The following is a 27082-nucleotide window of genomic DNA, read 5'->3' on the forward strand; positions in this document are numbered from 1 at the left end:
GACCTCTGGGAAAGGAAGTGTGTGAAAGCTGAACCTCCCCAATTTCATGAACTCCAGGGATCTTCAAGTTAATCTCATTTAACTCCTTTATTTTACAGATGAGAAACTGAGGCCCAGAGAATCAATAACTACACAGCCTGAGTGTGGCCACCTGGGACTAGTTTGGGGCTCCAGCATTGGAGCTGCCTCAAGCCAGCCTCCTGCAGAGTGTTCAGTGGCCCACCGGTACTTGAGGAAGTTAGCACGTGCTAGGTGAGATCAGTTTAGGAAATGCTAGGTTAATCATTAAATGAATATCTTTTTGGTAGAGTCCTTTTAAGCTTTACTATGAGATATATATTATGAATCTCCAGGAGAGGTTATGGTAGACAGCCTCTTTTTTCTCTCAGAGCATTGTGTAGAAGTAATACTCCATGGAATTCCCTTTGGGAAATGCTGCATTATGTACATAGTTCTTAAAGACTCACCACTGGATCCATGCCATTTAGAACAGATTTGCCGGACTTCCCTGGTGGCTCAGTGGTTAAGAATCTGCCTACACTAATATGTATAAAATGGATAACTAATAAGAACCTGCTGTATAAAAAAATAAATAAAATTAAATTTAAAAATTCACACACACACACACACACAAAAGAATCTGCCTGCCAATGCAGGGGACACGGGTTTGAGCCCTGGTCCGGGAAGGTCCCACATGCTGTGGAGCATCTAATCCCGGGCACCACAACTACTGAGCCTGTACTCTGGAGCCTGTGAGCCACAACTGCTGAGCCCTCGTGCCACAACTACTGAAGCCCGTGTGCCTAGAGCCCATGCTCTGCAACAAGAGAAGCCACCACAATGAGAAGCCCATGAACCACAAAGAAAAGTAGCCCCAGCTCGCCACAACTAGAGAAAGCCTGCGTGCAGCAATGAACACCCAATGCAGCCAAAAATAAATAAATAAAATAAATAAATGTATTAAAACAAATAAACAAACAAACAAAAAAAACAGATTTGCCCAAGATCCTGAGGGGAGCAAGGTGCACTGGGAGTAAGGTTGTTGGATAAAGAACAGGATACCCAGTTAAATTCTATTTTCAGGTGAACAGCAAATAAGTATTTAGTGTAAACATGTCTCATGCAATATTTGGTACATACTTATACTAAAAAAAAATTCATCATTATTTGAAATTCAGATTTAACTGGGGAATCCTATATTTTTATTTGCTAATCTGGCATTCCTAACTGGGAGAGCCCTGAGTAGAGCTGCTCTGGAGATGAGAGGAAGGGAGGAGAGTAAGAGCCTTCAGTGACAGGCAGGCCAATCCTCTGCTTCAGGAAGGCAACGAGCATAGGGGAAGGTACCAGCCCCTGAGCTCTCTGTGCCGAGGAAAGAGCCCAGGTGCTCCTAACCTGCTTAGACCAAAGGCTCTCAAATATGAGTGGACACTGCCTCTGTTTTGGAAATCTGTGGGGCAGTTTTGGTTGTGACAATTGGAAGAAAGTTCAGACGTCCCGTAATGTGTCAGACAGTCCATAGTTCTCCACCTCACATACTTTTTGAGTGTCCTACCTAATATTCATATGAGTAATTATTCTTACCTCCCTTAAATTCAAGCTTATTCATTATATGCAGGTGTCAGCACTGGACAAGCTTCTTTGTGTCTCCTAGGGTGGTCCTACTCTAGCATTTATGTGATGAAATATGTTATTATGAGTTACTTTTCTTTTATTTATCCTTTTTCTACAGTTAAGGCAATATGTGTGTGTTTAATTATTGACGCCAGAAGGTAATACTCTCTATGTCATTACAGGTGAGTAAAGTAGGTGCTGCAAAATATTGATAATAAAGAGGGACAGTTTGATAGAAATAACTCAGCCACACTGCCTTTCTTGACTATAGTAAAGGTACGGGATCTGCTCGCTTCTTGTTCATTGGTTGTACTAGTTAGAATTAGGTTTGGCTGCCTATAACGGAAAAATAAAACAAAGCAAAACAGTGGCTTAATGATATGGATCCTTATTTCTGTTTCACACAAAAGATGTTCAGAGGTAGGCAGTTTGGGGTGGGGAGGCTTCATCCTTCCAGGTCTCTGCTCTGCCCTTCACGTGGTCCTTGTCTTCATCATCAAGATGGCTGCTGGGAGGCCTTTGCCACTTGGACCGCTCCTTTTTGGAAGGCAGGCACCGTTCTGAGGAGGCCAAGCAGCCAGAGGAAGACGTCTACGCGGAGGGAACCAAGGACCCCAGCAAAGCGCCTCAGCGGACCTGCCGGCCAGCAGCTTCATCTGGTGCCAGCCAGCAAGCGGGGCTATTTGCAGCCAGCACCTGCCAGCACCCCAGCCATCACCATGTGAAGCTGAAGAACTGCCTGGTTGATTCACAGAACTGGGATAAATAATAATACGTTGTTGTTTTAAGCCACGAAGTTTTATTCCTTCCACTTGAGGGTAAAGAGAGGTTGTCGTGCAGCAGTTGATAACCTAAACAGCGTTCATCTATTTATTCAGCGGATTCATACGCTAAGCACTATTCTAGGTGCTGAGGCTGCAGGTGTAAAAAGACAGAAAAAGTCCCTGTCTTCACAAAGCCTACCTTCTAGCTGCCTCCTTCCCCTAAGCACGTAATTCACATCTTCCTTATTTTCTCCAGGCCACCATCCCCCGTTCTTATTTTACAGAGAAATTGGAAACTACGAGGTATGAATTCTTCCAACCTCATTTTTCCACAGCTATATATACTCATCCGGATTTACACCCTCTCCTCTGCTTTTCACGGCGCCCTCCTCCACTGCTGCCCACCAGGAACCATCCCATCTCTTGTCGCTGGCAGTCTGTCCACCCGCTCTGGATCCCCGCCTTCCTCTCACTGTGTCTCCAGCTGCTTCTGCTGCGTGAGTTCCATTCTTTCATCATATAAACAGATTCAAGTCTCTTCTATTCTAAAAGTTAATAAGAAATAAAAAGCTCCTCTTTAACCTTATATTCTCCCTCTAGCTTCTGCCCTCTCTTTTTTTTCCTTCACAATCAAGTTTCTAGAAATTGCAGTTTTCTCACTCTTTCTCCATTTTCTCACTTTCAGTTTACCCCCCAACTCCTGGAACCAGCTTCTGTGCCACTGAAATTACTCTCAGCCAAGTCACTGTACATTTATTGAGCACCTACTGTGTGCCAGACACTGAGCTAAGCACTGAAGATAGAGAGTAAACAAGAGAGGCAGGGCCCTGCTCTCTTCAGCCTGCAGTCTAGTTGGAGGGGACAGATTTTAAGCAAATTAACTTAGAAATAGAGATACAATTACAAATTGGGGTAAGTGTTTGAAAGAAAATGGGAGGGGGATATTCTTGAATAGAATGGTTAAGGATGGTCTCTAGAGCAGTTGACACTTAAACTGATAAGGTAACCTTTTTAAAATTCCTTTCAAAGCATTTGACCCTCCTAACTATTCTTTTCTTCTTCAACTAAACTGCACACACTTGTTATGCTGATCTCTTTCTCAATCCATCCAGTCCTTTCCCCTCTTTCTCTGCCCATCCTTTGTTAAGCATTGTTCTGGGTCCCACCCTCAGCCTTCTAGTCTAACATCTTCCCCAGCCAGTTTCATCCACATCCATGTCTTCAACGACTGCCAATGTGCTGAAGCTCCGAAAACTGTCTGTCCAGCCCAGATTGCTGCCCCGAGCCCTTGGCTCATTTATCCAGCTTCCTTCCCAGCAACTCCAGTTGGGTTTTCACCAGGCAGTTCAAATCCAGAGCTGAACCCAGTCTTCTCCTCCTACCACGCCGTGTCTTGGTCAGCACTGCTTCTTGAAGAAGCCTAAAGCCAGGCAACCAGCATGGCTTTCTCTATCTTCCTTTCTGGTCCTTCACCCACACGCACAGACATTTAAAAACATTACTAAGTCCTGTTGACTCCATATCCTTACTCTCTGCTGTCTCTATTCTTCCATTGCCATGCCCATTGTTCCTCTTCTTCTTCAGACACTTGGTCCCCGCTAAATCCCCGTCCCCCCCTCTCCCCCTGTCCCCACATGGACAGAAGCCTCACTGGACTCCCTGCCCCCAGGTCTTTCCTCCAATCAACCCTCTTCTCTGCTCTAAGAGAGACTGACATGTCTAACATTTACAATCGATCAGATCGTGCTGCTGTTCAGAATTCATCAGTGGCCTCCGCTCTGGGTCCTGCTCCATGCTTCAGTCCAGGCCCATACTCCCAAGTCCCCCTCCCCGAGGGCCGAGCACAACTTGAGCTTGTGCCCTCACCCCACCTCCCACTCTGCCCCCAATCCAGAAATCCAGAACCCTGGGGTTCCTGCTGCACAGAGTGCAGAAGGGCCTCCGTTTGTGTCCTTACACAGGCCCAGGAAGTATTCAGGGCAGGCAGTGTGCCCCCTCATCCATTCCCCACTGCTCCCCTCATCTCCTAGAGCTGGGCATTCTTCTTCCTCTGCTGGCCCTGCCCTCCTTGTCTGCCTGAGAGAGTAAAACTCCTACTCCTCACCAGGTTTCAGCAACACGGTCTCCCCGCTGGCCCCAGCAGACCCAGGCTGCTTTCTGCGTTCTGGCTCCACAGTGACCGACCTCCCCGTGGCCGTCTTCTAACTCCTCTGAAGGCATTGCTGGCAGCTGCTCCCTTCCTTTGTATTTCTAGCCCCTCCTGGGTCTGTAGACACCGTGAATAAAGGAAGCTACTTCTAGTAGCCAAGAAATGCATCTTGCTTGCCCAATTTCACCATTGCTTACATTCAATAGCACGAGAATTTGGAAAAAGCACACACCAGCATGGGCACATGGTGTCTTATATTATTAATATTAGCTGAGTCTTTTCCTGTGTGCTAGGCACTTTGATAAGTGCTTTACATACATGATCATATTTATCTTCACTGTAGCCCTGTGAAGCACATATAGTTATTAAACCTGCTTCACAGATACAGAAACAGAAGCTCAGCAACGTTAAATTAAATGGTCACACAGCCAGGAAGGGGAAAGTCAGGTACCCATCTCTCATGACTCTCATGCACACATTCTGTTGCAGTGCCTCATGCTGTTCTGCACACCGCGTTAGAGCACCCTGTCAGCGCAAAGTGTGCAGTCACTCCTCCTCCAACCATTACAAATGCATTTAAACGTATCAAAGTATTCTTAGGGAATACATTCCTAGATGATCTGCCAGTACTTTTCCTTGAGAAAAGATATAGAGCAACAATAAAAATAAACAATTAACCTGCTAACTTTTAGCTCCACTTTTATTTAGTAAGAGTGTTTGTAATAAGAGACACATTTAAGGTAGCTTTTAAACTTGAGTCCCAATAGAACACTTGTTCCAAGGAATTATTGTGTGTGTATTTCTTTTTTTTTTTTTTAGATTAAGCAATTAGACTGCTTCTAGAACAGAAACAGAAAGGGAGCAACAATGCTGTGAATTAAAATTACTTTCCTCTTACCTGAGCCCATGAATCCTCAGATAGTCAAAATACGAATTCACTACTAATATCAATAATTAAGCAGCAGAAAGAAGATTTATCACGGCACTTATGTTGCTCAGTGGCGTCAGAATCATGTGCTAATCTGCGCATCAAGATAAAATTACCCCGCTGAGGTGCCCGGGAAGGCATGCCATCACCACCTGCAGTAGAGTTAACTCGCTGTGCTTTTAGGAAATGCATGCACGTTAAGGATAAAGGCAAGAGAACATGTTGGCAATAGGCAGGGGCTAAAAGGGAATTTCAGCTTGCTGCTCCACACAACTGACTCAAAACAGCATCTCTGAAGTTAGGAAGTCAGAGCTAGTGGGAAAGCTTACCAAGGCAGAATTCACAGCTCCTCACACTTGAAGGTAGAGGTTCTGTAAAAGTTCTGTGTTGTAGCAGCAGCAGCTGGCTACTGCTGTGTCTTTCTTCCAGCAGGCAAATGCCTGATGGCTCTCAGGATGCCTGACAAATAACCCCAGCAAACAGGTGCTATTTCCCCAAAGATCAGCAAGAATTGCACAGAATTCGACAGTGTCCAGCTCATGGCTGTTTAACACTCACGGCCTCCCAGTGGCCCTCGTTTTAGGGTAAGCTTTTAAAAGAAAGGGCCCCATTTCCTTCTTCTTCTCTGGCCCTCATCGTGCCCACTGGAAGCCTTAACACCTCTTCTGTTTTGGCTAGTTAATTACCACATAACAAGTAGAAAAAGACCTCAAGTATGGAGACATCATGAAATTGTGCTTTTAAGGGTGAACTAATGATGAGGTAAAAAGCTTTCCTCTGGTAGGTTAACAATAAAAGGTATAAAAATGGCTACGTCTATTTTTATGTGCTCTATGTGCTAAGTTCTGTATGCCTTACAATCATTTTCGTCTTTACTCCTCACACCAAGCTTGCAAAGCAGGCACTGATCAATCCTGTTTAACAGAGAAGGAAACCAAGGAAAACAATGCTTTTACTTATCTGTGTAGAAATAGATGCCCACCCACACTCATTCACTTATGCCCTTTCTTAATCATAATCCTCAAAGCCCACTAAATTCAAATAACTTCTTAGGTGCCTATTAGAGAATGTGATAAACTATATAGTTTTATACCCCATAACTAAGTCCAGTTTTTTTTTTTTTTTTTAAATCTTGGTCATATTTAGTAACAGTCTAAATTTATACTCCTAACACCAGTACTCCATTCTTCTACTTATTCATGTTAATATATTCTTGTTTTGATGTGATCCTACCCATTTAAAATGGGTACCACTCTCTCCTTATAATGGTTTTCGGGCATGTATTCAATTTCCTTCTTTCCTCTGTAAGGAAAAATGGCTGTGGGTCTCACACAGATGCTACTGAGTAGAATGACCTTCAGCAAGCAGAGATAAACAAGAGCTGCTTTTCATCTCCCAACCATTGATTTTCTGCAAGGCAAACCACAAAGCTGCTTTGAAGTCCAGGAGAGAAGGGAGATAAAACTGAAGGGAAGAGTGGATTTGAAACAAACTTAATCTCTGTCATCTAGGTGTAGATGGCTATTGGCAAAGCTGAAACTGCCAGATTTTATCAAGAGAGAATTTAGATTATTCTTAAAAGAGGGTATTTTAAGTTGGTAAAACTGGGTTAGGGGAAGGGCAGTATAGAAAACAAAGAGAAATCTGAAAGGATCTTGGATAAAACTTAACTTAGCAGAAATGGTTGCTTTTAATCAAACAATAGTAAGTGTGTAGTGTACAATCTGACCACTGTTCATAGTCTTCCCTTTTGTGTATATTGTATAATAGGACCACATAAATGGATTGTAAGAGTAATTATTATTTGTGTCAAAATTTCTTATTTGAAAACAACATGGTAGATAAAAATTTTGGCTTGATAGTTTCACAGAACAGTTAGGACTTTTATAACACTTTTCCTTTTACAAAATGCTTTTCCATGAGCTTCAGCATAAGCCTGGGAGACAGGCTGGATCACTATTATACGTGTTTCATACATGAGGAACTAGAGCCTTAGAGAGCCTAAGTGAATCGCACAGGGACACACTGAGGGCCACTGGAGAGGCCAGAAGTTTCCAGGTTTTCTTACTCTTGGTCTCCTCTTCTTGTACACTCCCTCTAATCTGTGGTTTCTTAAGGGAGAGGAAAACTCTCTCTCTTCTCTCTCCTCTTTCTGAAACATACATTGTTCTTCTCTGGGTGGTCTTTTGACAATTTACTCTTCATGTGACAGTGTTGAGATCTTGAGACATATTTCTTATTCTCAAGGTGTCTGGAGGTTAAATTCTGACAGGGGAGATTGGGAGGCCCTGCTCTGAGGACGGCCACGGAGGTTGGAGGTTGAGCTTCCTAAATAGTGCTGCAGGAAGCGGGATTTACCATGATTCTGGTGGGCTTAAGGGTACTTAGTGTTGTGAAAGGAAAGATCCTTGAGAAAGTTCAACCCTTCTCTCAACCATGAGAGAACTAAACAATTGGCAGCCAACCTGAAAGCCCAGCCCACAGTTCTTCCTCATTCCTTCCAAGATCTGGTTTAAACAAAAATACACATGCTGCGTGAGGGGCAAGGCATCATAGAGGAGTTAAGGTTTCACCTGTCTTTGAGATAACTGAATCACTCATGTGCTCTCATGGGGCAACAAAAACATGACCTGGAGCCAAGATTTATCAGGTCAAGGGTCTATGTTGGGAATGACAGCCTTTAGAGCTGCCAGTGGGACCCTTTGGTAATTTTTATACAACTAATTTGTATAAAAATTTAATTTAGCATTTTGTTTAGATCCTAAAATTCATCTTTTTATTCCAGCTGGTAAGTAATAATACCCTAATAAAATTTCAATCAGGCTTTACAATAAATGCCTAGCACCTTTTTAAAAGGCTCAGTTAATGTCCTAGGCAGGACAAGGTAATTAAGAGGGCTAAATAATTGCAACAATTAATTTCCTCATTAATTTATTCTTTTTGATTTAATAGAATTAATTTAGCTGACAATAATGAACTTCAATATGAATTTTTATATTATTTCACTTAATCAAAATGGGCAGTTTTAAATTCACTTGAGTGTCATACAATTAATTATTTATAAGGCACTTAATATAGTCAGCTTCTGCTTGAGCTATTGTCATCTTACGGGATAGTTTCTGTACAAGTATGTAAAATCTTGCTTTATGTAAGTTATATAAGTCACCACTGAAATTTTAAAATAGTTGTTATATTGCTGCATAAGATTCATGTTAAAATGACATTTCCAGAATTTATACTGAAATGAGTGGGTTAAGATGTAAATTACTTATTAAAATCATCTCCTGTAAATTATTTCATTCATTTACGCATAAACACTTTTAAAAAATATGTGATTTACAAGTAAACATATTTTGGAATATGTGCTTAAATGCCTAATCAGCACATTTCATGCCCAATAAGTTTTGTAAAACATTAGTTAACCAGCAGCCAGATAAATATTTATAGGTATATTTATTTATGAACTAGTTCTTCTGAACCAGTCCTCTATTACCTGGGATGCTGTTAGACTTAATCCTGTTAGGATTCATATTAGTTCATTTAATATAAAAAGTGGGAGGGCTATTTTTAAAAATTACCTTGTTACCAGGGAAACACTCATCTCATGCCTCTTTTTAGGCATCAAATGTTGGCATAAATCAAGACTACCTGACATCAACAATAAGGCATGTTGATATGAAAAAAACTCTTGTTACAAACTAAACATAGATAAACCACAATTTAGGGGGACTATACGGTCATTGTTGTAGTAGCCCCAAAGTAGGGTTGAAAAACTTTTTTTTTTTTAACATATTTATTTTTGGCTGCGTCGGGTCTTTGTTGCTGCGCGCGGGCTTTCTCTAGTTGTGGCGAGCGGGGGCTACTCTTCGTTGCGGTGCGCGGGCTTCTCACTGCGGTGGCTTCTCTTGTTGCAGAGCACGGGCTCTAGGCACGTGGGCTTCAATAGTTGTGGCTCTCGGGCTCTAGAGCGCAGGCTCAGTAGTTGTGGTGTGCGGGCTTAGTTGCTCTGCGGCATGTGGGGTCTTCCTGGACCAGGGCTCGAACCCGTGTCCTCTGCATTGGCAGGCGGATTCTTAACCACTGCGCCACCAGGGAAGCCCAAGGGTTGAAAAACTTTTTAACACTGATCAGCCTCTATCAGATTAATTCAAGAAAGTACCTAACTCAAACTAACCTCCTAGCTCTGAATCAATATTTTATAACTCCTTTTTTCTACACCGAGGTAAATGGATAGATCAGTGGAAATGGATTCTTCCTGTTTCCACTAGTTGCTCAGGGTGGGCCTTCATGCCAAGGCAAATCTCAGGAAGTCCTCTGCAGAGCAGTTATGTTAGGGCAGATGGACAGGGGTGGATAACACTTCTGGGACAAGAACCTCCTTTGTAAACAGGAATCAGGCTCACAATAAGGAGTTAAAATGGTCACACTGAGCACTGCATTAGATTCTTTATCCTGTAATCTTGTATACATAATTAACGATGATTTGTGAGTGCAGAGATTGTTTTTAATCCTCATTACCCATTAAAAAAAAGATTCTCTTTCTTGGTTGTGCATTAGTATGCAAATTACCCCCCATGTCATTTGGCCTCAATCCAGTGGTCATATTCCTCACATGCCTTTCAGGTCCTTAATGACCCTATATGGAGTCCATAGTGATGAATGCAAGGTACATGGGATTATTAATGATCTTAAAGATAATTTTAGAAAAGATATGATATCTGACAAGTAATAAATTATCAGGATTGTTTATCTCAGGCATAAAAGTAATTTTTTTTTAAGTTAGCAAGTGACCTAACTGACCTCTGTTTCTTCTCTTGTATGATTAATAGACCTAGAAACTAGCTAACCACCTTGTCTCCTTGTTAGTCCCCCTCTTCGGCTTTCCACACTTGACTGGGAGGCTGATACAAGGACTTTTTTCCAATTCTTCGAGCCTGGTGCCTGGCAAAGACATAGAAGACAAAGGTTAAAGGCCAACTTTGACCCGGTAAACCAAGGACTTGACTGTAGACAGAAACAATGTGGTTCTCTATCAGAGATGTGTTTTCTGGATAATGCTGTCTTGGAGTTGAAGAGGTAACTTAATACATAGCAAGAGTTCCTGAGAACAGTGGTTCTTCCCTCAGATTGGGGGAATGCAGATACTTAACTGCATTTTTTTTTTTTTTGAAAATCTTTACTTTTGAGTGGGTGAATATGGAAGGGGCAGTGAGAGTGGCATCTGCTAGGAGCTGATACTAAGTGGCACATCTACAAATGTCATAGAGTCAACAGTGAGTTTAATCAACATTATTTTGTGCTTCATTTTTGTATCCTATGCCTAATATAACACAGCCCTGATCTAAATTTGACCTGTAATAGACGTGTAATGGGTTGAAATTGGTGTTCTTTCCCTTCTTTATCTGTATGTGTGGACAGAGAAATGTGTTAAGAATCAGGAAAGCAGAATTGTAATTTTGGATCTGTCTTTTACTAGCTACGTGATTTTTACAAAATCATTTCACTGTTCTTATTGTTTGGACAATGATGCTTGTTTTGGATGATCTTTAAATTCCTTTTACCTTCATGATTTATAATCTATAGATAATATAATGACCATAGGACGGTTAAAATCAGTAGTTTTCTGGTAAATATTATTGACTGGCTTTCAAAAAAATAAAAAATAAATAAAAAGAAAGCTGTGATTTATGATGTTTGTCTACTTCTAAATACTCCTGCTGTGGGCAATTTTAAGCTACCAAGGTGAGATCACTGAACGTGGAATTGGGAAGAAATGGGCACGTTCAGCTATTCCAAGCCAAGAGGAGCCAGTTCTAGCACACTATAAGCCCCAAAACAGTAAATTATTCTACCCTAAAAGATTGAAAAGTATGCTAATATAGTTGAGAAGAAATTAATGATGGTAAACAAAAAAAAGTTTCCAGCGTTAATGAGAAAATTAATGCGTGGATTGTCTCAATTTTTAATACTTTGACTAGTGACCACACTGTAACAGTTTTAAAAAAGAATGGTAGGCCACGTAATGTTTTTCAAAAAGTCACAGATACAGGGTTTCCCTGGTGGCGCAGTGGCTAACAATCCGCCTGCAAATGCAGGGGTCACGGGTTCGAGCCCTGGTCCGGGAAGATCCCACATGCTGCGGAGCAACTAAGCCCGTGCGCCACAACTACTGAGCCTGCGCTCTAGAGCCCATGAGCCACAACTACTGAGCTTGCGTGCCACAACTACTGAAGCCCGCGCGCCTAGAGCCCGTGCTCTGCAACAAGAAAAACCACTTCAATGAGAAGCCCGTGCACCGCAACGAAGAGTAGCCCCCACTCGCTGCAACTAGAGAAAGCCACGTGCAGCAATGAAGACCCAACGCAGCCAAAAATAAATAAATAAAATAAATTTATAATAAAAAATAAATTTATAAAAAAAAAGTCAGAGATACATATAAAGACAGTATTAGTTTCAAAAGTTGAATCTTTTAGTATGGCAGGAAGCAATATTTAGAATCTGATCTAATGCTTTAAGTGCTCTTGCTATAGCTCCAAGATTAGTCTTAAGCCAAGACAGGACAGTGTTTACATCTCCACCACACAAAGGATTAATATATGATGTCAAGGAATGTTGGCAATACTGTACCTTGGTACCCATTCATGCATTGCTTATTGGTCACCATGAGCATTAGAACAGAATGGTATTATTGAAATGCTGCAAACTAAAAATGAGTCCTCTGAAAGGGATGAGAAAGGATATCAAAGAATGTCTATTAGACCTATTTTTATTATTCTTTTTAAATTTAGCATTTCTATGTTTTGGGAAAGGGATGCAACTAGCTTAGCTTATTCTGTTGTTGGAAGTTATTTGCTCCAATTTCTAGGATTATAGAATTTTAGAGTTGGGTAGAATATTCGAGATCCTTTCTTCACTGCGTGAACTGAGATTTCCATTTATTTATATATCATCTGGTACCAGATAAGTTTGGCACTTGAAAAATTACCTGGGTTTTTTCTATTCATATAAAATCTCTAAGCTAGAGGTTCAATTCAGTTTCACGTTTATCAAGCATCTCCAGTGTACTGGGTTGCTGAAGATAACAAGAGGTATAAATTATGGACCCTGACTTTAAAGGGAGCTCGTATTTTAAAAATAGGGGTTCCAAATGTGAACAGATAATTGCAAAGTGATGTAATAAGTCTGTTATTAGAAGTATGAATGGAATGCTTTGATAGACTTGAGGCTCTTCATGCAGTAAGGGGAAGTCAGAGAAGACTGGAGAATATGCTACTGGTGCTGGATTATGAAGCATTTAGAAATGTGTGTGTGTGTGTGTGTGTGTGTGTGTCTATGGGGCTGGTGGTGGTAGTAAGGGTATTCCAGGCAGAGGGAAGAGACTGCTGATGCCAGAAAAAAACAATATTGACAGTGACAGCGTAGGAGTCAATAATATATTAAAAAGGACCTCTACAAAGGTTTAATTCAACAAATAGGTGTTGAGGTCAACTTTGCTGAAATCATCTGCCATCAAATAACATGCCCTTCATGTAGACATGGCAGTGACTGTATGCTCTTTCTTATTTTACTGTTGAGAATATTACATATTATTTGTAATTTCAATGTTTAAAAAAACTTCCATTTTTTTCAAAATAAGCCTAAACGTATCAAGTTTTAAGAAAGACCAATTGCAAAATTGTGAGGGAGGTTGGCTACTATTATCTGCTCCCACAGCTCTCCTCACAACACTCAGGTCTTCACCCTCTCTCACTACCTACCACCCCGTTCAGTTCAGATCTCTGCTGCCCCATCTTTCCTCTGCTTTCTCAGGAAGGCAAAGTTGAGACTCAGAACCATTCCTTCCAAATGATCATCAGTGCTGCACTATGATTATGAAGTCAAATAAGTCATCAAAGATTGAAGGCAAGGGCAGGAGGACTTATTTTCCTAACCAGGGTAGATAATGGCCCAAAAATGATGTTAGAGAAATCATGGTAAAATTTTCTTTTCTCATTAATTCTCACATTTTTTCTTTGTATATTATGTAAAGATCACAGAATGATATAACCACTGATTATGTCAGTGTCTTATAAATAGTAGGTATTCAAAATGTATTTGGTGAATGACTGAATATAACTTAATTGAGCAAAACAAACAAAATAACACGGCTGCTGGGATAACTTGATAGCCACATGCAAGAACGAAGTTGGATACTTACCTCACTCCATGTACAAAAATTAAATTAAAGACCTTGGGAGAGGTCAATGGGGAATGACTGCTAATAGGTATAGGATTTCTTTTTTGGGTTTTGAAAATGTTCTGAAATTAGATAGTAGTGATGATTGCACAGGTTTGTGAATCTACTAAAAAACATGAATTGTACATTTTAAAAGGGTGAATTTTAAGGTATGTGATTATATCTGAATTTAAAAAATAGATGCCCCAAACACCCAAAACAACAGCAACAATAAAACCATAGTTAAGAAAGGTTCATTGAGGCTCTCATTGAAATGTTCTACCTAGGTAGTCCTAACATTGAAGAAGAATATAAGTTAAAGATGAAAGAACATGTTTTAGTTAAAACAAAATTGAAAATAATAAAAAAGATGTACTGTATTTTAATAATTCTAAGATGCATATTTTTTTCACATTTCTGAAATGGAAATGAATCTTATAATTGCTGGTGTGTCACAGTTTATTTGGCTGCTTTTTTTCTTTCTTCATGGTACATAAAATTGTGATATATCTTAGCTTCAGTGAAATGCTTAATTTTTTGAATAATGTGACAGAGGCTGCCAGTTGTTCCTCAATGTATTTTCCTCTTCTCACACAGTAATAAAATTTTTTAACTGGGTAAATGGCTGCCCAGCCAAAACTGTATTCCAGATTTTCTTGATAGCTAGTTGTGGCCACATGTGTAAGTTCTGGTGAGTGGTGTGTACGCAGAAGTAATATGTGCACCTTCTGGTTTGTGCCCTTAAAGAGAAGGAGCATGCCCTCCCTTCTCTCCTTTCTTTCCTCCCTCCCTACTTTTTCCTTCTCTCTTTTTTTTTCCCCCTCCCTCCTCCTTCATTCCCTTCCTTCTAAATTGTAGATATGATGGTGGGAGCTAACGGCCATCTTGATCTATGAGATAGAAACTAACTGTTGAGGGTGGTAAAGAATGAGAACAGACACCTGAGTTCTTAATGATAATGAAACCAATATACACTAGCCCTACATTGACTATGCAGACTTTTATGTGAGAGACAAATAAAGTTCTAGCTTGTCTAAGTCACTCTTATTTTGGGTGTCTCAGCTACAGGAGCTGAAAGAATATTCTATATAATATGAATGGTTTCTGACTTTCATTTTTCTGGAAGTAAACTGTTATTACTTTCTCCAAAGGGTTAAATTCTACTCCCTCTAAACACACACACACACACACACACACACACACACATATATATCTGGGCCCAAAATGAGTTACCAAATATAGCATTTACTTATAAGGAATGTATTGTGAATAGCTTTTCAGTTTTCATTATCATGGAAGGATGATTTCAGCTCACATGCAGCCTATATTTCTAAAGAATACCTTTGTTAGGACTGTCTGTTCAGTGCAATGGAAGACAGCCTTTTCAGTGTAACTGAGACTTCTTGATAATGCTAAATCTGCCTCGTCAGTTGAATTCTTCTGGCTTTGCGTTGGTGTGGTAAAAATACGTGATCGGATTTCATTGTTAAGAAAATTCTTTCAGGAATACATGTACAGTCAAGTTTGTTGCCTGGATAGCTGAACATTTCGGTCATGAGATTAAAAATAAAATGTCTCATGACAAAACTTGAAATGGAAATGTAACAATCTGGAAGTCTAGTTCTGCCTTAGAGTGGCAAGGCTGTGAAGAGCTGTGCTGCTGGGGGTGATGCCACTCTGTCCTTTTGACAGCCAGACTCCTGTTCTTCATATTTGAGGGGATGGGACAGTGAGGAGGCCTGTTGGCTTGAGCTTATTAATGCCACCATCTAGAATACAGATTCTTGGATATTTAATCTTCACAAGATGAGCCGCAAACTGAAAAAAAAGAAGGACAAATTTATAAAGGATACACAAAATTGATATATCTCCAATCCCGTTTTTTTCTCAAGCTGTGACAGACGAATGATAATGATAATGTTATTACTGCTGTCACTGTTCTATCAATGAATCATTACTTTAGTTTTTAATATAAATTAAATCCCTCTTTTCAAACGTATTTATGCTATGGGATAAATGTCTCTCTTTAATTCTCTTGTAAACTTGTTTGACTAGGCAATAAATATACTTGGTAAACAATTCAAACAGTATAAAAGGGGATACCGTGAGACTATGCAGGTAAATTCCTCCTACCTCTGTTCTCAGTCTCCCTCTCCAGAGGACATTAATATTCCTATTTTTCATATATCCTTCCAGTGAGAGTCAAAACATTCTCAAATCTATATTTTGAACAATTTTTACAGTATTTTCAACATATTAGTTATTGCAATTACATGCACAATATCCCAGAGAAGGCCCATGAACTGGTTCTAACATGTTTTTGGAGCAACTGCAATGAACAGTTTGAGACCATAAATTTGGAATAGATTTGAAGGACTGCTCCAAGAAGTCTTCTAGATGCCTGGCAAAGCAGGGCTTTGAAAAATTATCAAGACATACACATTCCTCTCTGACTTGCCCATGTCTGCCTATCCAGGATCATTGACTATCTTTCTCTACTCCTTGTACTTTACGATGAAGCAGTCCTGGACTGTAATCAATCCCCTGACAGATGGGATCACTTTAGGATTCAGTCTTTTTTGGTTGTGCACTGTCTGTTGGAAACATGCTCCATTTCCCACCAACTCCTGGTCCCCGTTTTAGTTTCTCCTCACAAGCAACCCCCCACCCCGACCTGCCTAATTTCTACTTACTTCCTTACTCAGGCAATTCCTTGTTTAGGGGCTAAGTTTCCATTAGGGGCCCCTCTTTTCAGGCCCCCAGATTTTTTGTGCAAATCTCTACCTTTGGCTTACCACATTTATTTAAATTGCCCATTTAAGAGCCTGCTTCCTCTAGCAAACTCTAAACTCCTCTAGGACAGTGAGAGTGTTGTTTCTTTTTTTTTTTTTTTAACATCTTTATTGGAGTATAATTGCTTTACAATGTTGTGTTAGTTTCTGCTGTATAACAAAGTGAATCAGCTATATGCATACGTATATCCCCATATCCCCTCCCTCTTGCGTCTCCCTCACACCCTCCCTATCCCACCCCTCTAGGTGGTCACAAAGCACCGAGCTGATCGCATAGCACTGTGCTATGTGACTGCTTCCCACTAGCTACCTATTTTCCATTTGGTAGTGTATATATGTCCATGACACTCTCTCACTTTGTCACAGCTTACCCTTCCCCCTCCCTGTGTCCTCAACTCCATTCTCTACATCTGCATCTTTATTCCTGTCCTGCCCCTAGGTTCATCAGAATCATTTTTTTTTTTTTTTTAGGTTCCATATATATGTGTTAGCGTACGGTATTTGCTTTTCTCTTTCTGACTTACTTCACTCTGTATGACAGACTCTAGGTCCATCCACCTCACTACAAATAACTCAATTTCATTTCTTTTTATGGCTGAGTAATATTCCATTGTATAAATGTGCCACATCTTCTTTATCCAGTCATCTGTCGATGGACACTTAGGTTGCTTTCATGTCCTGGCTATTGTAAATAGTGCTGCAGTGAACACTGTGGTACATGATTCTTTTGAATTACGGTTTTCTCAGGGTATATGCCCAGTAGTGGGATTGCTGGGTCATATGGTAGTTTTATTTTTAGTTTTTTAAGGAACTTCCATAATGTTCTCCATAGTGGCTGTATCAATTTACATTCCCACCAACAGTGCAAGAGGGTTCCATTTTCTCCACACCCTCTCCAGCATTTATTGTTTGTAGATTTTTTTGATGATGGCCATTCTGACTGGTGTGAGGTGATACCTCATTGTAGTTTTGATTTGCATTCCTCTAATGATTAATGATGTTGAGCATTCTTTCATGTGTTTGTTGGCAATCTGTATAACTTCTTTGGAGAAATGTTTATTTAGGTCTTCTGCCCATTTTTGGACTGGGTTGTTTGTTTTTTTGATATTGAGCTGCATTTGCTGCTTGTATATTTTGGCGATTAATCCTTTGTCAGTTGCTCCGTTTGCAAATATTTTCTCCCATTCTGAGGGTTGTCTTTTCGTCTTGTTCATGGTTTCTTTTGCTGTGCAAAAGCTTTTAAGTGTCATTAGATCCCATTTGTTTATTTTTGTTTTAATTTCCATTTCTCTAGGAGCTGGGTCAAAAAGGATCTTGCTGTGATTTATGTCATAGAGTGTTCTGCCTATGTTTTCCTCTAAGAGTTTTATAATGTCTGGCCTTACATTTAGGTCTCGAATCCATTTTGAGTTTATTTGTGTGTATGGTGTTAGGAAGTGTTCTAATTCATTCTTTTACATGTAGCTGTCCAGTTTTCCCAGCATCACTGATTGAAGAGGCTGTCTTTTCTCCATTGTATACCCTTGCCTCCTTTATCAAAGATAAGGTGACCATATGTGCGTGGGTTTATCTCTGGGCTTTCTATCCTGTTCCATTGATCTATATTTCTGTTTTTGTGCCAGTACCATACTGTCTTGATTACTGTAGCTCTGTAGTATAGTCTGAAGTCAGGGAGCCTGATTCCTCCAGCTCCATTTTTCTTTCTCAAGATTGCTTTGGCTATTCGGGGTCTTTTGTGTTTCCATACAAATTGTGCAATTTTTTGTTCTAGTTCTGTGAAAAATGACATTGGTAGTTTGATAGGGATTGCATAGAATCTGTAGATTGCTTTGGGTAGTATAGTCCCTAGTGCCCAGCACAGGGCAGGGGCTCAATATATGCCTATTGGTCTCAACTAAACTATGGTAAAAGACAAATACCCAAGGGCAAAAGGGTAAAGAAGTAGAGGTTAAGTAAAGAAAGTTTTCTTTAGCTCTCTGGCCATTCTCTGTCTATAGGTGGTGTCCTATTCCTCCCGCTTGGGTGTTTGTGTCCTCACGTTTTTCTCAATTACTTTATCATAACCTGATCTCAGATCCTTCAAGAAAAATGACTAATACCTGCTCACAGTGCTATTGCCTTTTGGGAGTATTTGAAGCTTAATATTGGTGAAGTCTCAAGCCAGCAGTCTAGACTTTACGGGTTCAAAAGAATCAGCTGAGTGGTTTGGTCAGGATAATTTCAAGGCCTCACTCAGAGATTCTGTTTATTGATCTGCGGCTCAGGAATGTGTTTTGTTGTTTTTGTTTTTATTTTTCAACAAACACCATTAGATGATTCTAAAGCAGGTCTGTGGACAATATTTTGAAAAATACTATCTTAAGCCCAAGGATAAAGATATCAGTAAGTAGGTGAAATATTGGCTTGGCCAAAAAGTTCATTCGGTCTTTTTCCGTAAGATGGCTCTAGTAGCACTTAGTTGCTTTTAATTTCACTTGAAACAATTTTGTTAGACTGTACTGTGACAGCTGTCATAGAAGCGTGCATTTAAAAAAAAACTTATCAAAACTGGTGAATTTTTGTGTAGCCATTTTAATATTGAAGATGGAAGAAAAAAGCAACATTTTCGGCATATTATGCTTTATTATTTCAAGAAAGGTTAAAAACGCAACTGAAATGCAAAAAAAGATTTGTGCAGCATATGGAGAAGATGCTGTGACTGATCGAACGTGTCAAAAGTGGTTTGCAAAGTTTCGTGCTGGAGATTTCTCACTGGACGATGCTCCTCGGTTGGGTAGACCGGTTGAAGTTGATAGCGATCAAATTGAGACATTAATTGAGAACACTGAGCATTATACCATGAGAGAGATAGCCGACATACTCAAAATATCCAAATCAAGCGTTGAAAATCATCTGCACCAGCTTGGTTATGTGAATCGCTTTGATGTTTAGGTTCTACATAAGTTAAGTGAAAAAAACCTTCTTGACCATATTTCCACATGTGATTCTCTGCTGAAACGTAACGAAAATGTTCTGTTTTTAAAACAAATTGTGATGGCCGATGAAAAGTGGATACTGTACAATAATGTGGAATGGAAGAGATCGTGGGGCAAGCGAAATGAACCACCACCAACCACACCAAAGGCCGGTCTTCATCCAAAGAAGGTGATGTTGTATATATGGTGGGACTGGAAGGGAGTCCTCTATTATGAGTTCCTTCCAGAAAACCAAACGATTAATTCCAACAAGTACTGCTCCCCATTAGACCAACTGAAAGCAGCACTCGACAAAAAGCATCCAGAACTAGTCAACAGAAAATGCATAATCTTCCATCAGGATATTGCAAGACTGCATGTTTCTTTGATGACCATGCAAAACTTGTTGCAGCTTGGCTGAGAAGTTCTGATTCATCCACCGTATTCACCAGACATTGTACCTTCAGATTTCCATTTATTTCAGTCTTTACAAAATTCTCTTAACGGAAAAAATTTCGATTCCCTGAAAGACTGTAAAAGGCACCTGGACCGGTTCTTTGCTCAGAAAGATAAAAAGTTTTGGGACGATGGAATTATAAAGTTGCCTGAAAAATGGCAGAAGGCAGTGGAACAAGACGGTGAATACACTGTCCAATAAAGTTCATGAAAAATGTGTCTTTTATTTTTACTTAAAAACCGAAGGAACTTTTTGGCCAATCCACACATGTTGTTGGACTCAGATCTTAGCAATTTTCAAAACAACTAACAGAAAAGGAACTCAGTACTGCTGACCCCACTTAGCTTCTCCACCATTCTCTGCAATGCCTTAAGAGAGATTCAAATGCTGTTCATGTTTTAGAGCATAAGCTCTTTTAGAGCCACTGAGGATATCCTTAATAGTAATTTATGTTGAAGAGAAATAGTGTACTGTATTTCAAAAGGTATCAAGTGAGCTGATCTTCCTCCTGTGCTTCTTGCTTATTTCTCTTTCAACCAGTCCTTAAGAACAGAGGCACCAGATTCACCTGTCCCAAGTCACATGTGCAGGCAGCACAGTCTCTGGTACTATATGATTACTGAAACATCTTGGCTTCATTCTCCCACTTGCAGCAATACAATTACCATTTAGGTCGAAATTCTAAGATAAACATATCATTACTCAAAAGGGCTTGTGGATAAGCAGTCTTAGCGTTCAGCACTTTCAAAACACTACAGAAGTCAGAAAATGAGTAAGAAAGGACTTACTGTACATTTACCTAATCTCTCTTAAACTATGCTGTAGAGCTGGAAAGAGCTCCCACTGTTATTGTAAGGAGGGATATAACAAGTAGGCTGCTACTGAGCTGGAAAATGGTGAAGGCAAAGCAGGCAGAACAGAGCATTTTAGAACAATCAGGCTGCTGCGATGTGGGAGGTCTAAGAAGAAAAGCAGAAATGGACTACAAGGAGATGGCAAATGTTCAGGTGCCTTGAAATGAAGCAAGCCTGCGCCTAAGTAAAGAAAAAGAGCAAGTGTTGAGTTTTCAGGTTAAGATTACGAGTTCTGCTCCTCCAATCCTCTGCTTGTGGTTCCAATTATCCATGTTACATATTGGCCCCTAACAGTGAAGCCAAGACAGCATCTTTCCACTCCTACCATGGAAAGAGCTTTTCTCCATTTATTCATTCATTTGTTCATTCACTTATCAATCAAACATTTCACTGAATTCCTACTAAGTGCCAGGCACTGTTTCAGTTTTTGCAGTGCTTACAGTTCAGTGGAGGAGACAGTAGCAAACAGTATTAAGCAGTATGGCTACTACAAAAACAAAAGTTCAAGATACTCCTGAATTTAACAGGGGTTAGGGGGCTGTTGCCCTCTCCCCATTCCTCTTTCATTAGTAACACCTGGAGGGAATGAGAACCCAGAAGTGATGGTCACTGTCGTTACACTGATTAGGTAGCGCTCTCTGAGTCTATAGCTTGACAGGTTAGGGAGGAAAGAAAGGGCTATGAATCCACTGTGTGAAAAAAGCCATGTCACTTATGGAGAAGATATATGGTGGAACAGAGGAGAACCAGGCACACAGAGTTCAGGGTTTCATCCATCTTTTACTTTCCACCTGGAGTTGGCAGCTTTACTGAGTGAATAGACAGGGTACTGGACTCTGATGATGAAGTGTCTGGTGTAGACTACAGCTGCAGCTTTGGGAGAGGCCTGACTTCAAACAGAAATCATAAACCTAGACTTACTGAATGATATCCTTGGTGGAAGGGGCAAGATATCATATTGGACCAGTGTTATGAAGACATCAGAATCATCTAGGTGCTTTCAGTAAAACACTGATACCCAGGCCCACTCCATACCAGTAAGAAGTAGAGTTTCTTGGGATGAAGCTCCAGCAACATTTTTGGTTTTTTTCACCTATAATTCTAGGTGATTCTATTGTGTAGCCAGATTGAGGATTGCTTTATTACATAATGAGATTCATTTGCTGGTCAGGTTTGTCTGGGACTTCAAACTGTAATTTTTATAAGTATAGTACTGTGTGGTGAGCAAGTCACTTTGCACTAAAAGAGGCTGCCATGTTGTGGGGCTGGAATTTGTAAGGCCAAGTCCTGCCTGGAGACAATGGGGCTCCTCAAACTGCACAACCAGTTGAGATCTAGCAGGCAACATCCTACGTGGAGTTGGCAGAATCTGGTATTTGCTGGGATAGAATTTTGGGAATCACAGACTGCAGGGGCAGCTGCATTTCTTGTGGGAAGTACTCCCATTTGGAGAGGGCAAAGCTCTGGCATTTTTATCATTCCTCTGGTTAGTGGGATCTGGTGGTGGTACTCGTTTCTAGGGCTTGGGTAGGCACACCTCAAATCATCACTGTCTGAAAGTGGCAGGCTCTTGTGGGTGCCACTCCATCTTGTTTTCTCTCTTTATCTTGCATCTGAGCTTGGACTAAGAGGCTGGCATGTTTGTCTAGTGGAAGTCAAGTTCTACTGTAGCAGGAGAATGAGTGGAGGAAAGGGATTTTTGAACTGCCACAGAGTAGTGCATGTTAACTAAGGTCAAGAAATTAAAGCTGAGAACAGGTAAGATTTGTGAGGGGCACAGAACAGGATCATGTTGTTTCTCACTGGGTATCCTAGGACACAGTTTTGGGTGGAACCTATAGTAGCAGCAGGAAGCTAAGAAAACTGGGCTCCTCAAGATTCTGCAAGGAAGCACATTGCAGACAATTAAGCACCTTGCAAACAATTAATTGGCCTTGTGAGTTTTAAGTTCATATTGGGGACTGGACAATGGGCATGAATTGACCAACTCGCTGGTGAAGCTCAAGCTGAGAAGTCTCTCTCTTCCATTTATTTGTCCATTCCTTTCCCCAACAAATAATGCTAAATTTGGGCTAATATTTCAAAAGTGAAATATCACTTTTGGTTGGATATGAAACTGAATAAGGGAACTGGCAATTAACCTGTAATGAGCAACTGTAGCAATTTCATTTTCTTGGTTTTATGGATGTGAAGCTGATGCTGTGCTAGTTTTATGTGTCCTCTTGATCCTCTGGAATGCTGAAAATATGGTGCACATTTAATATTTCTGGCACCGTGTGGCTGGAGCTAGGCTGATACTTTATGCATATTATGTACCTATTTCTAAGAGTTTGGCTGGACAACTCAGATAAACATATTTGAGATGAGAAGTAAGATATGGGGTGATTTCTGCATTGGGAGTATAGTGTGGCCTTAAATATAACTCAAGGACTGTCTTGTCCTGATTATTTAAGAGATTTCTGGAGTCATTAATAAATGTCTTGATCATTTTAACTGCCCAACTCAGTGATCCCAATTAGAAACATAAGAGCTGTGACAAGGATTAGCAGGAAAGAGGTAGAAATGATTTAACTAATACTCCACTGATCTCTTCCCTCAATTACACAATAACTTTAAAATGTCATTTTTTGTTTTGTTCCTTATTATGTTCCTCCCACAACTGAGAAAAGTATTCTGTCTCCTGCTAGTTTTCTATACCCAGATATTTTATAATTAACACACTGACATTTATTTTCTTAAGAGTACTACATATGTTTATTTTTATAAATAAACTACATAAGAAAACCCTTGCACTTTGTTGGTGGGAATGTAAATTGTTGCAGCCATTATGGAAAACAGTATGGACGTTCCTCCAAAAACTAAAAACAGAATTACCATATGACCCAGAAATCCCACTTCTGGGTATATATCCAAAGGAAATGAAATCTGGATCTTGAAGAGGTATCTGCATTCCCATGTTCATTGCAGCACTATTTACAATAGCCAAGATATAGAAACAACCTACATGTACCCCTATGTTCATAGCAGCACTATTCACAATAGCCAAGACATGGAAACAACCTAAATGTCCATCAATGGATGAATCGATAAAGAAGATGTGGTACATATATACAATGGAATACTACTTAGCCATAAAAAGGAACAAAATAATGCCATTTGCAGCAACATAGAAGCAACTAGAGATTATCATACTAAGTGAAGACAGAAAGAGAAAGACAAATACCATATGATATCACTTATATGTGGAATCTAAAATATGACACAAATGAACCTATCTATGAAACAGAAACAGAATTACGAACATAGAGAACAGACTGGTGGTTGCCAAGGGGGAGGGGTTTGGGACAGGGATGGACTGGGAGGTCGGAGTTAGTAGATGTGAGCTATTATATATAGAATGGATAAACAACAAGATCCTACTATATAGCATAGAGAACTATATTCAATATCCTATGATAAACCATAATAGAAAAGAATATTAAAAAAGAAGAATGTATATATACATTTAACTGAATCACTTTGCTGTACAGCAGTAATTAACACAACATTGTAAATTAACTATACTTCAATTAAAAAAAAAAGAAACAACCTAAATGTCCATTGACAGATAATGGATCAAGAAAATGTGGTGTATATATACAATGGATTATTAGTCAACCTTAAAAAAGGAAATCCTGCCATTTGTGATACATGGGTGAACCTGGAGGACATATGCTAAGTGAAATAAGCCAGAGACATAAAAACAAATGTGTATGATTTCACTTACATGTGGAATCAAAAATAGTCAAGTTCATATAAGCAGAGGTAGAATGGTGGTTGCCAGGGGTGAGGGGGTCAATGGGAGGACATGGGCAGATGTTGGTCAAAGGGTACAAAGTTTCAGTTGTGCAAGATGAATAAGTTCTGGAGATCTAATGTACAGCATGGTGACTAGTTACTATATATAGCAAGTATAACAATACCTCATTGTATACTTGAGATTTGCTAAGAAAAAAAAAGAAAAAAAATGGTGAAGTGATGGATATATTCATTAGCTTGATTTTGGTGATCATTTCATAATGTATACATATATCAAAACATCAAGATGTATACTTTTAATATATACAGTTCTTCTGTGTCAATTATACCTCATTAACAGTGAAAAAAAAAGGAATGCTATATAAGGTGTGAAATCAGTTTTCACAGTATTAACATCTAATAACAATTAGGCAGTGGCTACCTTACTTTCTTATTTCACTCACATAAGTAAAATCAGCTGGAAGGCAAAACCAAGAAGGTGAACACAAGGCCAGTAATCATCTTACACCTTACCAAAGGCACTCGTGACAAGTAAGGAGCAAAACAGGTAATTCCAGGGTATTACTCTAGCATGTTATATACTGGAATATGGTTAATTATGCAGTAAGAAAAAAAAAGGGAGAGTTTACAAAAACAGACATTATATGGTCTAAGCTTTCTGGTCCATGTTTATTTGAGAGATAACTATCCTAATGGTGTCTGGGATATTCAGAATCCATGCTATGGTGTATATTAGTCTTCTATTCTTGGAACTAATCTTTGGGGATTAGGAAATGGGATAGTGTACAAATTTCATCTTAAAAACATTTTTTATAGTTTGTGTTATACAAGGGGACATACATATAATTGTAGCGCACTAACTCAAAGTGTTTAAAATTTAAGACATTTTAAAAAAGTCTTTGAAAGTTATCAATATAAAAAACATTTATACAAAAACGTAATGAAGTTTATAAATATAGAAATAATAAACTTTGTGTGATAATTTTAATATAGAAGGCCACAGAGTAGTCAGGTCAGAGACAAATGTCCTCAGTCCATTTCCACAGTTAAGGAACTGAAGTAGATGAAGAATATGAAGATAATGCAGTGAAAGTTTCACTTTCTATTCTTGGCCTCCATGCTTATTTTTTAGTAAGTTGCAGTGCTATTCTCTCAATGAGTTCAGTAATTTTTAGTGGTATGTGGGCCACTCAAGGGGTATATGAGAAAAAGAGAAGTTAATATTTTCATGTGCAATTATAAAGTTCTCTTCTTTGTCTCTTCTATTTTACTGTCTTATATATAATTCTAACAAAATCCCATGAGGAGTAAAGGAAAGGAAAATAATTTTAATGTTTTAAAGTATACATTTTAAATAGAAACGGCAAGGAAAATAAATATTTCCCAAAGTCACATGATGTCAGCATAAGTCAATGCAACTTTCTGCTCCATTGTTTGCTTTGTTTACATCTCAATAACAGATATTTTTTTCCTCACATGTCCAAATGATATTTTCCTTTCCTTTCTCTTCCATTTTCCTTTGATCTCTTGTTTTCTTTGTTGATCTCCTCTACCAATCACTGGGACTAAATCAAATTTTTCTTATTTATAAGCTATTTTGTAATGGAGACAATGGATTTTTACAATCTTTTGAAACAAATGTTAAGTTGTATCTTTTTTTAATGGTCTTTCGACAATCTCTTGTTCAGGTTATCACCTGGAATTTGTTTCCTTTCCTAAAATAATATATTTATAAGTTTTAAGATTTAGTTATGGTAAAGAAAAACCCTACATCTTTTCTTAAAATTAATTTTTACTGGAGTATAGTTGCTTTACAATGTTGTGTTAGTTTCTGCTGTACAGCAAAATGTATAAATATATCCCCTCTTTTTTGGATTTCAAACCCATTTCGGTCACCACAGAGCATTGAGTAGAGTTCCCTGTGCTATGCAGTAGGTTTTCATTAGTTATCTATTTTATACATAGTAGTGTATATGCCAATTCCTATCTCCCAATTCATCCCACCCCCTCCTTCCTCCCTTGGTATCCATACGTTTAAGAAAAACCCTACATCTTTTTGTTCTGTATTGTAGAATACTAACTGTTTATAAGTGGAAGGATTCTATATATACCCATCTAGTTTTAACTCCCCTTTGAATTCCAGTCTGAACCTCTAAATGCTTGACTGACATTTTTTATACTGATGTCCCATTAGCACCTCAAACACAGTATGTCCAAAATTCATTACATTCTCTCCAAATTTACTTTATTTTTCTCTTTCTTATTTCTGTTAAAGGTATCAGCAACCTCCCCCCAAAACCAAAGCTGGAAACTTTAAGGTGATCTTTGAGTTAAAAAAATAAAAGTCCTTTGGCTCTATATTATTCAGTTAGGCACAAATCTGTGTTAGTTCTGTGATTTGTCTTGGATCCATTCCCTCTTTTTCCATTCCTCTGCTCCTACTCCATTTTAGACCCCAATTACTCTTGAATTAGTTCCTAAGTGGTTCTTGCATTTTTAGTTTTTCCCTTTCCCTTTTACCTAGCACTCTGCAGCCTACATGGTAACATTATGGAAG

The 27082-nt window shown here is 39.3% G+C and overlaps 1 protein-coding gene across 8 annotated transcripts in view; it reads right to left on the minus strand.

The window, feature by feature from the left end:
• Positions 1–5316: 5316 nt before the first annotated feature.
• TBCK (TBC1 domain containing kinase) overlaps positions 5317–27082 on the minus strand; it is a 243420-nt gene continuing 221654 nt past the window's right edge. For 5 of the 8 annotated variants that reach the window (XM_082389068.1, XM_082389065.1, XM_082389066.1 and 2 more), the window contains one exon: positions 14896–15488. In XM_082389068.1, coding sequence (XP_082245194.1) covers positions 15378–15488 — 111 coding nt within the window. In that variant the 3' untranslated portion in view covers positions 14896–15377. Of the gene's footprint in view, positions 6370–10305; positions 10397–14895; positions 15489–27082 lie in introns of those variants that run through there. The other 3 variants (XR_014243644.1, XR_014243645.1, XR_014243643.1) reach the window with 3 other exon arrangements.

The sequence above is a fragment of the Balaenoptera borealis genome (genome assembly GCF_965194805.1).
Source record: "Balaenoptera borealis genome assembly, chromosome: 4".
Lineage (NCBI taxonomy): Eukaryota > Metazoa > Chordata > Mammalia > Artiodactyla > Balaenopteridae > Balaenoptera > Balaenoptera borealis.